General features: G+C 35.4%; 1 protein-coding gene across 1 annotated transcript; it reads right to left on the bottom strand.

Annotated features, from left to right (window-relative positions):
• Positions 1–2,570: 2,570 nt before the first annotated feature.
• LOC102605001 (eukaryotic translation initiation factor 4E-1-like) lies at positions 2,571–13,095 on the bottom strand. The gene is given in 5 exon segments (NM_001288408.1): positions 2,571–2,621; positions 2,706–2,771; positions 9,752–9,877; positions 9,991–10,156; positions 12,839–13,095. Coding segments are annotated over 5 exon segments (666 nt in total).
• Positions 13,096–13,725: the final 630 nt, after the last annotated feature.

Below are 13,725 nucleotides of genomic sequence, written 5' to 3' on the forward strand. Positions count from 1 at the left end.
TATACTGTGAATGCATAGATGATGGCAGAATTTCAACTGAAAATGGAAGTAATACCTAGAAATTTAATGCCTCACTTGACTTGTAGGAAGCTTGTTTATTACTTCTCAGAATTTTCTTTAAAATATGAAGCTTGTTTGTAGTGACAAAACTGCTAAGAATTATGAACTCACAGGTGTCTTAGTATTTGGTTTAGGTACTTGTATTCCTTTTCTTTTAGCTAATTTACTATATTTGAGGAATTTGCATGATTTACCCTCTACCTAGCTAGTTACAACCATTCTAGACAGTTACATCAATGTAAATGAATGTTCCAGTAACATTATTCACCATAGTTTGGAAGCTAAAGTTTGAAAAACAAACAGTGGCCACTACTAAATCCACTAAGCCATGAAATTGAACATGTGAACAAAAATAAGCTAAAACTAAGACAATGCTGCTGCAATGAGTGGAAAATTAGGAAAATGGATGAAATGGTTTCAAATGGAAATGGAGAATTGAGGGGAAAAATTAGGGATTAGGAATATTAGTCTATGTGGAAATGAATGAAATTGTGGCGCTTACGTGGCATGACATGTGTCATCCACATGACATTTAACAACTTCAATTAATAAGAAGGGTACTTTTGACCCAATAGTATGTCAAGAAGGGTAGTTTTGAGCCGGAATATAATTTAAGAGTAAATATGAGCTATTTCAGATAGTTTAAGGGTATTTTTTTAGCCTTTTCCGTAGATTCAAAAACACTACGACTAAGAAGAAGAAAGAAGATCAGGAGGAAACATGTTTATGCCGGGTACAACTTAAATGTCAGCGACCAAATAGGTCTGCCCGTATATATTTGAGGCGAAGATGGCTAACTTGAGTTAAATATGGCTAAAATTAGTTATTTCTTATACTGTATTAAAAAATATAATGCATGCATTAGTTTTAGGTATTACTAGTATCATGTTTGATACACGTTTGGTATTAATGTATGTGTAACTAATAAATGAAAATTCAGTATTCGTAATGCAAGGTGTTTTAATTTATGTATTAGCATATTTTTTAAAATAATTGTCCCTCAAAATCTTTTCTATGTCTTTTTCACCATATTTGTAGAGGATATTTTTATACATAAATATTAATACATCAAATCAAACAATGCAAGAAATAATATTTGCATAACTAATAGGCGAAATGGTCTTATGGACCCTTGGACTTGTATGAGTTTGTATTCTGAACCTTTCAATGTACCTCTTTACCAACTGAACCCTTAAATTCAATGAAACTCAACATGTTAAATCCCTCTGACTGTTAACCAAGCTTATGTTGCAACTTAATTGTTGAGTTGGCACAAATACGTAATTTCACATTAAAAAAGGAGCGTAGAAATAAAAATTTAGACTCAAAATAATTAAAAGAAAAAAATAGAATAAAAGAACAAAAAAAAAAAAACTCACTTCTTTCTCCACCCCCCTCCCCATTTCTTTTCCTCTTTCTATCATCACCTTCCTTATTCTTCCCCCACCCAATCTCCCATTTCTTTCGTTCTCCCATCCCCACTCCTTTCCAATTTCTTTCTCTTTCTTCTTTTTCGTTTTCTTTTCTCCTAAGTTAGAAACGAAATCGTGCAAAAAAATAGAATATTATGAACAAAGAAAAATGGAAAAAATTGGCTCAATACACATAGCCGCGGAAGAAGTATGTCTAATGAGAACTTTTTTTTTTGTTGCAATTTTAGTGCTCATCTTTAAATTTGCTATTGTTCTTGATTTGTCTTTCTTTTTCATTTTCTGAGGTAAAGTGAGAAGGATTCGATAGTTTGAAAGGTGAAAAGTAATTATTGAATGTCTTTGTGAAATTAGATAAAATATGTTGCGTAAAATTGTATAGAAATATTACAATATATTGATATATTAAAAGTGATTCATTGGCATTAATAGAGAAAAGGATTTTACAAGGGTTGGTCAAGTAACAATGAAGGGACTAATGGAGTGAAAAAGAAGAAAAAAAAGTTATTTTAATAAATTAAATAATAACTGATGTGTCATATAAAATCTGATGAGGATGATGACATGTCAATTTTATTGTGCATTTGAACTTCATACAAAGCCAAAGGGATTTAAAATGATGAGTTTCATTGAGTTTAAGGTTTCAGTTGGCAAATAGTTAAATAAAAAAGTTCAAAATAAAAACTCATAAAGTACAAAGGTCCATCAAACCATATTGCCTAACTAATACCGGCATTACTAATAATGCCCCTATTCAGCATTATTCTTATACACCATATCAAATGACCCCTCAAAGAGTAAGTTGGATTGGAAAGGAAAGCAAAACACATACGTAAGATTGCTGAGTGCTGTCAATTTCACAGAAATAGACAAAATCCTCTATAATATCGGTACTAATACAAGTCGCATATGGCCAATTGTCAAGTCATCAAAAAGCTTCAAAACCAAACAAATTCCCTATACGAAAATTGGCAATGCAAGAGGTAAAACATGCAGCCACAAGTGACTGCTAATTCTTCAGTAAACAAGTATACTACCACTATGACTGTATTGATTGCATTCCCTGTTGTATCGGTAGAACTACACGGAATAACGATTCTTGGCAGCTCTGTCAAGCTTCTTTGCATCATCCTGCAAAACAAATGGTTCTTGATGAGAGTTGCAAATCAATGATTGAGCAAATCAATGATTGAGTATATAACCAAGACATCTTACATGAAATATAAAGCCAATTGTGTCATTGTAATCCAGAAACTCTTTCCATTGTTTACCAATACTCACCTGCAATGAAATGCTCATTTAGATGCAAGTGGATGAGGCTAGTAGACAGGGGGGAGGGGGGAGGGGGAATGCGGAATGCCGTATCGTGTAATTCTAGAAGAAAAAGTAGGAATGGACAAGAAATAGGAGTGGGAGGGTTGGAAACATGAAAAAAAATAATTGGTTTAGAATAACCAAAGTGGCAAGACACATGCATTATCTCAGAAGTAGTCAAAGATATATAGCTACTGTATAGATGGACTGGGTAAATTCAACCACACAGTGAATAGTACTCTATCAATTTGGGGGCAAAATACTTCTTACTACAGTTTCCATTCTCACAAGCCTCTCGTCATTGGAGCCAAGTAACATCGGCTATCACAAAATCATACAAAAAAATAACTATTTTACAAGACTGATGCTGCAACTCAAGGAAACATACCAAAATTTTACAGACCACCTAATACAGGCAGAGACCAACTAGGAACACAGTACTCCTTATTAATTCAATGTTTCATAGGGAAAAGAAATTTAAAAAGAAAGGCCAAAACTGAACCATTTATAGAGTTCCGTATGGATGCGCAGCCACTACACCTCAATCCCATACAGTGGGGAGTCGAGTAACCATGTTTCTCCATTTAAGCCAACTCATCTCATCGTACCTTACGAATATGACAATGCAAATTCTAAAACTACATCCTGCACTCGAAGGGAATACTGAAAACAACCAATGGTTAACACCAAAATCTGCCAATAAACTTTCTAATTTTTAATTCTGATATCGTAGCATACAACTGCTCTGTTCCTGTCCCAAAGCTTTGCTTTTCATTCCAGTTAAAAATATCAATACATTTAAGTTGATTGTATTCATAGTTTCGTAAAAGATTTAGAATGTTTTGGAATCCAGGCTGTTCTTCTCCAAGCCATTATTGCTAAAGCTACATAACAGAGAATGCAGATGGTGAAAAGTTAGCTCCACCTGTTAGAAAACAATACTTAACTTCAAGACTTCACTAATGGTAGATGACGTAACAGTTACAAGTTTCTGAAACCAAAATAAGAGTTCAGGGGTCCATCACTGAAAAAAAGCATAGAGGTAAAATAGAAACTTCTTAGAAAATATAGGGGGTTTTCCTAGAACTGCTATGAATGGATAACATAATGAAAACATATCTATTAATAAACTTCCGCTAACTATTATTAGTCAGGAATCGCATTTCAATTTTAAGCTGTAGCTTTGGCCTTTTCAACATAAAAAGTAATTTGTTATTTTTCTACAAGTAACTAAATGTTTTTTGAAATAAAGTAATTAAACATTTAAAACGCTTCGAAGTAGAGATGTCTATCTGATCACTAGTAACGTTTGAGTATAAGGGGCTATCTTTAATTTAGCCTTAGAAATATATTTAAATACAATAATTACTATGCCTCAATCCAAGTTAGTTGGGGCAGGCAGTATGAACACCATCATAAATGCTTTGTTTGAATCCATAATATTTTTATATTCAGTATTTTAGGACATCTTTCGCTGGGTATGTTGTTGAATTTTAGGACATCCAACAGTAAGATTTCTCACATATGCTCTTCCAGTGGTTATGTCTCTAATATACTAAGAGTCTAGTAAGCACTAGTCTTTTAGATGGTATCACCCATACGAATTGTCAATGTACTTTATTTTTTAATATTTTTGATGGGTTCGTATATTATATTTTTTCATCTTTTGATAGAACAACCTGGATTCCGGAATATTCCAAATCTTTTGAGATAACTCCTTTCTTAGGTCTACCTCCTCTTTCAACACCATCAATAATGTTTTTACAGCTAAAAACTGGTGCTTAAGAAAGCCTACATAACACATGGCTACACATCTCAAGCAATAGTCTCTCATTTTATCATTCTAACCTTCTAACACATGTGATCATTTCTAATCTCATGTAGCTATTATGACTGCACATTTGTCTTAACATTGGCATATCTGTAGTACTAATCTTGTGGATATTTTGGGCTTTAGAGGCCCAATATTCACTCTAATACAAAAGTGTTAGCCTCGCAGCCATTCTTAACTTCTCTTTCCCTTTGGTAGGTATCTTACTATCACATAACATTTATGTGGCACTCCTTTTCAACCATCTTACTTGAATATTCCTATGCTTGGCATTTTCATCCATCATTCCATTCTCCTGAAACAATGAGCCTAAACATCTGAATTGTCAAACATTTAGGTACCTCAATCCATTCTAATGTCACCTCAACTTCAGTCATATCTAGCTGGCTAAACTTGCAGAATATGTATTATGTCTTACTCCTACAAAGTAACTTTGGTTTTATGATATTTGTTCACATTATCATCCCAAACCCAGATAAAGGAAGAGGACTGTAGTAGATTAACAACCAACACAAAACTTGTTATGCCATGATGAATCCATATAATGCAAATTTCAAAATGTATTCTTCCCATAATAAAATTGTAATGACCCGGTCGGTCATTTTTTGAAAGTTTTGTGAATTTACCGTTTTGCCCCTCCCGATATCGACCCCGAGTCTCTTATGATTGAGTTTGAAAAAGTTGGTTTTAAATTTTGAGTTAAAAGTTGAGAATTTGATAAGTTTTTGCTTTTGAAAGGCTAAGTTGCTCAAAAGTGGTTTTTGGAGCCTTTTGGAGCTTCGAGTGTCTGAATGGAATTCCATCGATTCCATCAATCCCGTGGAATCTGAGCTGTGAGAGTTGTCGGTTGCAACTTCCGAGTTTTTTTGAGGATTTGAGGTCCTAAGTTGTGAAATTGTGGAAAATTAGCCCTTGGGTTGACTTTGGTCAACATTCGGGGTTCGAATGCTCGGATCAGAATTTTCGAGAGTTTTGTTGGATTCGGGGGATGATTTTAGGCCTAGGTGAGATCTCGTCGATTTTTGAGAGTTTCCGAGCTTCTTTTAGACTTTTAGGCATTAAGTTAGTTTCTTGTGGTTTTCACGGATGTCGGGTAAAGGAGACCTCAGATTCGTATTTTGACAGTTCCATTGAGTCCGGAACGTTGAGTATAATTGATTTGCATATGTGGTTTGTGTGCAAGGGGTTCCGAATGAATCTCGAGGGTCCTTTCGATGTTTTTGTGTTGGCTGATGTTTTTGGTGCTGCAGTCTTTGCTTAAGCGGAACCTGGTTCGCAAAAGCGAGACTGGCCTTTTGGGCGGGGTTCACCATGGTTCGCTTTAGCGATGGTCGCTTAAGCGGAACCTGGTTCGCAAAAGCGAGACCCCCAACTTTTGCGAGGTTCACTTAGGTGGAACCTGATTCGCATAAGAGACATCTGAGAGGGTTTTTGCCTGCCATTTTCGGGTTTTAAGGCCCATTTTTCATTTTTGAGCTTGGGGAACCCTTGGTGGCGATTTTTGAAAGGATTGTTTGTGCTAAGTCAATTGGGTAGGCTTTTATGATCCTAAACCTTCATTTTTCTTTGGTTAATTATGAATTTTGATTAGTAAATGGCAAGCTTTTATGATCCTAAACCTTCATTTTCCTTTAGTAATGTTTTCAAGTATTAAATTTTGGATTCAAACCTTTATTCTCGGAATTGGGTTTTGAGTTGATTGACCCATTTTTCAAAGTAATTGATGTGGGTATTGTTGTTTCCAAATATTTATTGTGAATACTTGATTGTTATAGATTGTGTGGCTTCGGGAGTGATTCGGAAGGGGAAGAGACTCATCTCATGGAGTGATTAATTGTGTGATTTAAGGCAAGTGATCTCCTAAACCTTGTACGTGTACTTCCTTCGTTGCTTGTGTGTTGGGAGTAATGGGGATGGGGTGAAGGGTTTAATTGTCCACTTGATATATCTAAATGAATAAAAAGGGGTTGAATTGAAAAGGCTATGTGATGAACATGATGATGTGAATTGCCTTATTGTGACCCTTGTTGATTGATTGATGAAATGTTTGATAGCATGAATGTGGACTTGAATTGCATGAGTGTGTGCATTGATTGTGGGACACCGTGATGAGACATGTGATGTTTATGATGCCGAGGTCATTGCCGGCGAGTGCCATTATGCCGAGGTCATTTTCGGCGAGTGTTGTGATGTCGAGGTCATTTCCGGCTAGAGGATTGATATAAAGCCGACGGGAAATGGTTCCGGCTAGTGATATTATGCCGATGGGAAATGGTTTCGGCGAGGGATTGATTATTGTGACTTGAGGCATTTGGTGTTTATGTGTGACTTGCTTGTTAATTGTGTTTGAGACTTACTTGATTCGTTTGATTGTGGAACTGTGATTATTGAGCCTTGTGAGTTGTGCATTATAGAACTGCTAGGTTGGGTTGATTTCTGTGCAGGTTGTAGTTTGAGGAGGTTCGGTCGGAGTGTAAGGTTGCTTGTTGGGTACCGTGTTGTTGGTACTCACTCCTTGCTTCTACACTTCTGTAGGTTCCAAGCCCGGTATAGCGTGATCGTCCTTCTCTTACTTTCCGAGGCTTGTCAAGGATTTGGAGAGGTAGATGCTTGTTACTTCAGCGGGTCCCTCTTTTTCCTTTTTCTTTATACTTTGTTTTATTTGAGAACAAAGGCTGAGACTTGTAATTATTTCAATTCCGCACTTTATGTATTTAGTAGCTTGTATAGGCGACAACCAGATTTTGAGGGTTTTAATAGAATGAATGTTTTCTGCTTTATCTTGTCTTGCTTTACTCTTTCCGCATTTCTTTTGTTTCGTTGGGTTGAGGCTGACTTGTCTTGGTGGGAATAGACAAGTGTCATCACGTCTGTTGCTGGGTCGAGACAAAAATAGAGTCTACAAATACACAAGGTATTTACGTTTGAGCTATACGATGTTGTTGACTAAAATGTAAAACCAAAGAAGTGAAACTATTCAGGCCACTTTGTGTGCATTTTGACAAACCCACCAGGTATTTGTTACTTCTCAACAGCACAGGACCATCAAGGCTTAGACACATGAAAAGAAATCACCTAACACCTTTTGCCCCTGTAGGGATTTGAAAACTAGTCTCTCATGGTCCATTTCAGCATTGACCACAAGGTTAAACCCTTGGATGCATGAAAATGTTATATATATATAAATATATTGTGATATGGGAATAAGACAATACATCTTTGTTAGGAAATATGTACCAGTTTCTGATTGTGGTAACAGGCTATTTAAGGGAATTAAAATAGTACCTATAAAAATTAGTCTTTACTTACCGTCCTGATGATTAAATACAGAATATGAACACATGATGCCCGGAGCATTCAGCACTAAACTGCCTCTTTGCACATATATTTAACAAAATACTAGAGAGAATTCATGCAGCATAATATATATAGGAAACCTAAAACTTCATATATAAGTGCTCATAGAAGACCTAAAACAGCACATGTAAAGGCATGCTATTTCACAAGTAAACAGACACTCTTGATGCCATTATTTTCTCTTCATGCATGATGCATCTCTAAATGTAGATACACTTGTTAAGACAATTTAAAAAGTTCCAAGGATTTGACTTTGTGACAATCTTTCCCGTTGGTGCATCCGTTGATGTTAATACATTTCTGTTAAAAACCACTTAGAAAGTTGCTAGAATTGAAACAAGAGCCTTTTGATGAAGTGGTTGTGGAGATATACTAGTGAGGAAGGAACCCTATGGAAGGAGGTGATAGTGGCAAAGTATGGGGAATTGAACCCATGGTGTACAGAGATAGTATCAGAACCCTATGGATGGGGAGTATGGAGGTCAATCAGAGCTTTATGGAACTCTATGGAAGAAAATGTGTTTCTCAAAATTGGAAATGGCAACAAGATCAAGTTTTGGAGAGATGGATGGATTGATCAAATTCCTCTAAGTGAGTCATTCCCAGATCTTTTCTCAATCTGCAACAATCCTGAAGCCAGAGTATGTGAATGCTGGACAACTCAAGGCTGGGACCTATCTTTCAGAAGGCTATTGAATGACTGGGAAGTAGATAGAGTAGCCTCTTTCCTGGGAAAATTGGGGGGAATCAATCTAGTAACAAATGCACCAGATAGAGTTATTTGGAAGCACAACAAGGATGGCAAATTCACAGTAAACAGTGCTTACAAGAAAGGCATACAAGTTGGGGTTAGAGGCTACCATCATCAATGGAAGAGTATTTGGAGAGGATTGATCCCCACCAAAGTGAAATGCTTCACTTGGTTAGTCATCAAAAGAGCCTGCTTAACTCAAGAAGTGCTGCAGAAGAAAGGAAAGCAACTAGTCCCTAGGTGTTTCCTGTGCAATTTGACTGGGGAAACAAACAATCACCTATTTTTACATTGCAAATTCACTGCACAGATCTGGGAGCTGTTTCTCAACATCACATGCTGTAGCTGGTCTATGCCAGAACACACCTCTGATCTTTTTAAGTGTTGGATCAGAAGAGGGGGTAGCAAGACTCAAAAGAAGTGGTGGAAGCTAATACCATCATGCATATGGTGGTCAGTGTGGAAGGAAAGAAATGGGAGATGTTTTGAAGATAGATCTAATTCCATTCACAAAGTAAAATGGAATTGTTTGGTATCTTTACTTTTTTGGTGTAAACAACTTTGCATAGAAGATGTAGATCAAATTATAGAATTAATAGGGAGCTTGTAATTTCGCTTAGGGCTGTAAATTTTGAAGGTGGCCAGCATGTCCTTAATGCTGAAGAATACAACTTTACCAATGTTCAAAAAAAAAAAAGTTACTAGAATTGGAATTCAAATTCCAACCAATCACCAATGTCATTACTTGAAAAAAACAATTGTGACCGACGTTCTCCGTCTCAAGCTTAACACTATCTACTGGTGATTCTAGTGTTGTCTACTGCCATTACTATTAAATGGAGTCACTAAATGGGATACATAACGTTTAAACAAATCACGACAAAATTAGACACTACATTTTTTTATTTCTCAACTTAGTCCCACAAAGTAATGAAGCTGATTGTCAAAGCCAAAAAACAGGTAGTAATAAGTACTTATATTATGCCTTTTTTGGTTTAAAGAAATTACCTGAGCTGTTTCATTGGCAGCATTCCTGGTCCACAGAGCTATTTTTTCTTGTCTAACTCGAACATTAATAACCGCTCCACAAATTTCATCTCCATAATCAAATTGCTCTCCAATCAGTGCCAGAAGCTACAGTTAATTCCATATCAGAAAATTTAAGGATGACCTTCATCCATATGGGAAAAGAAAAAAGCCAGATTAGACACAAGATTAAGAATCAGATAGGAACATCATGGGCATACCGTATACAGCCAGCAGGTATCAGATTTACCCCTAGAAAAGTTCATCGTCCACTTCCCTCCATTGGCACATACAGGATCCTCCCACTTTGGCTCAATTTTATTTTTAAAACAATGGAAGTCTGCACCCACGGCCAACTTGCTTGGGTGGTGAATGTTGTTGTACACACTGCAGAATATTCAACAGGAATATATCAAAATATCCAATCCATGATCTCAGAATATAAAATAAAGCATGCATGCTTCATGATCTTATATTTCTTTTTATAACTGGGCCAGCTTGCCCGCACCTCAACTAATTCCACAAAGTATCTGCTACATCCCACCAACACAAGTACCAAATAACTCTAAGCATCTTGACTCTTGAGAAAAATGTGGAAAACATATTGCCGGCACCACCAGCACATGTTTTCTTAGAAAATATGTGGTCTTATTTTTCCATTTTAGTTAGTGAGTAGAAAATACTTTCCACCATATGGTTGCTAAGGAGAAAAACAAATTTCCAACAATCTATATATTTTCATAGGATAATCAATAAAATATATCAAAATTGAAAGTGAAAAAAAGATGAGATTTTAAGGAGTAAGTTTTAGAAGCAACATTATTACTCCCTCCCGTTTCAATGTAAGTGTCTTAGTTTGACTAGATATGTTGTTTAAAAAAAATATGGGAGACTTGAATCTTGTGGTCTTAAATTGAAGTTGTGTAATGCACCAAAATGCCCTTTAAATTTTGTGTCCATAAACATGCCAGAAATGTCGGAATCAAAGGGTTACCAAATATAAAAAGAAGCATTCTCTTTTAAGCAAACTAAAAAGAAAATTAAGACACTTAGATTGAAATAGAGAGAGTATATTATAAGTATTAATATGTTACTTTATCAAAAAAAATAAAAATATTATAAGTATTACAAGGAAGTAGGTTTATGGCATGCAGCAGCCATCATCAATACATTAGCTTTTGTGTGTTCTGTGTCATGTCTTGAAAAAGTACGTTTTTGGTAATGTTCAGTAAAAGATCGACTTCAAAATAAATAATAAAAAATAGAATTCAAATTAAATAATAAAAGATCGACTTCCAAGTGGTCTTGATGACCCAAAAAAGCTATAGAAGGATTCTAACAGCTTTCTCTTGTACTGGGGTTCAATACCAGCTTCACAGTGGAGTGTTTTTCAATAAAATTACCATCTATTTTTGTTATTTCATCAATAAAATTACCATTACTTATCAAAATATCATTTTGAGAAAGGTTAGTTATCAAAATATTTTGATGACCAGGAACAAAAAAGAAGGAAAAAGGAGACCATAAAAGTAGTAAAACACAACAAAAATACAAAGAAGGCAGTGTATAGTACAGCCCAATTAATTTATGAAATAGAACTCTACTGCAGACCCAATACAACTTCCATAAAATGAATCTTCTAACAATTCTGGGATCTCAAAGCTATGTTTCGTGGACTCTTCAAAATTCATGTTGCACCCTTGTCAATACCTATCAACACGACATGAGTGTGGGTGTGGGATCAATACCTGATTTGGTCAACTTATCATGGACACTTTGACTACATTGAACGAGATGTATAGATTGATTGGGTATTTGATTTGATTTTTGAGTTTATGTCATATATATATAGTTATATAAAGTATGAAAATGATTTTCTATTACGTGAGATATCTTATGAATAAACTATTGGTGTTCATTTAGAATAAAGTTTTATTAGTTTTAGTTCAATGGCTTTAACATATCAAAATATATAGTTTATATGTCGTAATATATATTTTATTGGCCGTATCCCTGCACCCATATCCACAAATTTGCACTTAGATCCATACCCCAAAATTCTAAAATTTGTGTGTTGAAGAATCCAACCTCTAGATCAGCACCCATATTGGATACCCACACCCAAGTCCGAGCAACATAGTCTCAAAGTAAGATCACGCCCTCTCCCACAATAACCACTAATCTCAAAGTAAGACCACACCTCCCACTTTGTTCAGGGAACTTTGTGCCTCAATGCAGGGCCTAATTCTGATTCCATATTTGAATATTACATGTTCATACTTGGCGCATCATCGCGATCTCGTGACATCATTTGAGTATATGATCTTCATCAAAAGTCCGCTCGACTTGATCTATTCCATCCATCCATACCCAAATTGATAGTCACAATTATATTACACATTTCTTTTATTTTTCCATTACATTGAGAGATCAAAAGGGGGAAAGGATGTAAATTTGAGTACACCTATATTTCTCCTTATTTTCGTGTTTTGATCTTCACGTTTCAACACAATGATCTAGTTCAGGGCTTTTGAATTCCTTCAAACGCACAGTACTAAAGAACGTATACATCACAACAAGTTAATATACTCAAAGAAGCACATTACTTATGAATCTACATATTAATTAGCTATAATTAAAGGTGAAGTAACAAAAGCATGTCATGCATGGATGAATGGAAGTGAATTTTTCTAATGCATGTGTCATTATTTTCCATTCACAACTTAACAGAGAATTTGACAACTTCAAATAAGAAAACGAAAGCATAAAAAGCATACTACTACGAGTAAGTACTAGAGATTTATGCTACATGCAAGCATGTAAAATTCTGAATTTCTTCAAGTCATCCTTGATGCCTATTGTAACAACTGCTGTAAACGTCACTCCTCATGTATGTTTAAGAGGATCCAGGATTTACAGCAAAATTTTAACTGGCTTAAATTCACATTATATATCTAATCATTACAAAAATTACAAATCGAAGGCAGATAATCAGAACATTAGAAACCCTAATCCTACCGATGAAGTTTTTCTCAAACGCCCAAAAAAAGAAAGCAAAGTTAATGGTACCTCCAAAAATCTTCAGCAGCGGAGAAGGTGTAAATGGGGCGAATGGAACTACCCCAAGCAGCTTGTTTCGATTTCCCTGAAGGGTTATCGAACCAAAATGTCCAAGAATGTTCTAGTGGATGTTTCATAGTGATTTGTTTCCCTAAAGACGAGGCCGTATCATCCGATTCCCCTACGATCTCTCCTTCCTCACCTCCGTCTTCTACAGATGACGTTTTGTATTCCTCTGAAGCAGCTTTGTTTAGTTCATCAGCCATTTTTGGTGTTTTTCTCTAAGCTTTCGTCCAAGAAATTTGTGGGGTTGGTTATGGATTTCAGTTGAACTCCTCAAATTGTATTTGGGAAAACTCCGGTTTGTTTGTTGACAGTTTTCACCCTAGACCCGCTAATCTTTTACTTTTTGGGCTGGGCTGCAAATAGGCTTTCTGTAAAAAGAAAAAAAATCACAAAGAGCTGCTATAATAAACTTTCATAGTTATAGTTTGTATATTTACAGGATATAGTTACAATTTAAGTTATCTTATTTGTATAATTCATGGATTTTCACCCTAGACCCGCTAATCTTTTACTTTCTGGGCTGGGCTGCAAATAGGCTTTCTGTAAAAAGAAAAAAAATTACAAAGAGCTGCTATAATAAACTTTCATAGTTATAGTTTGTATATTTACAGGATATAGTTACAATTTAAGTTATCTTATTTGTATAATTCATGGATTTTCACCCTAGACCCGCTAATCTTTTACTTTCTGGGCTGGGCTGCAAATAGGCTTTCTGTAAAAAGAAAAAAAATTACAAAGAGCTGCTATAATAAACTTTCATAGTTATAGTTTGTATATTTACAGGATATAGTTACAATTTAAGTTATCTTATTTGTATAATTCATGGATTT

The sequence above is a fragment of the Solanum tuberosum genome, unplaced genomic scaffold (assembly GCF_000226075.1).
Source record: "Solanum tuberosum cultivar DM 1-3 516 R44 unplaced genomic scaffold, SolTub_3.0 scf00287, whole genome shotgun sequence".
Taxonomy (NCBI): domain Eukaryota; kingdom Viridiplantae; phylum Streptophyta; class Magnoliopsida; order Solanales; family Solanaceae; genus Solanum; species Solanum tuberosum.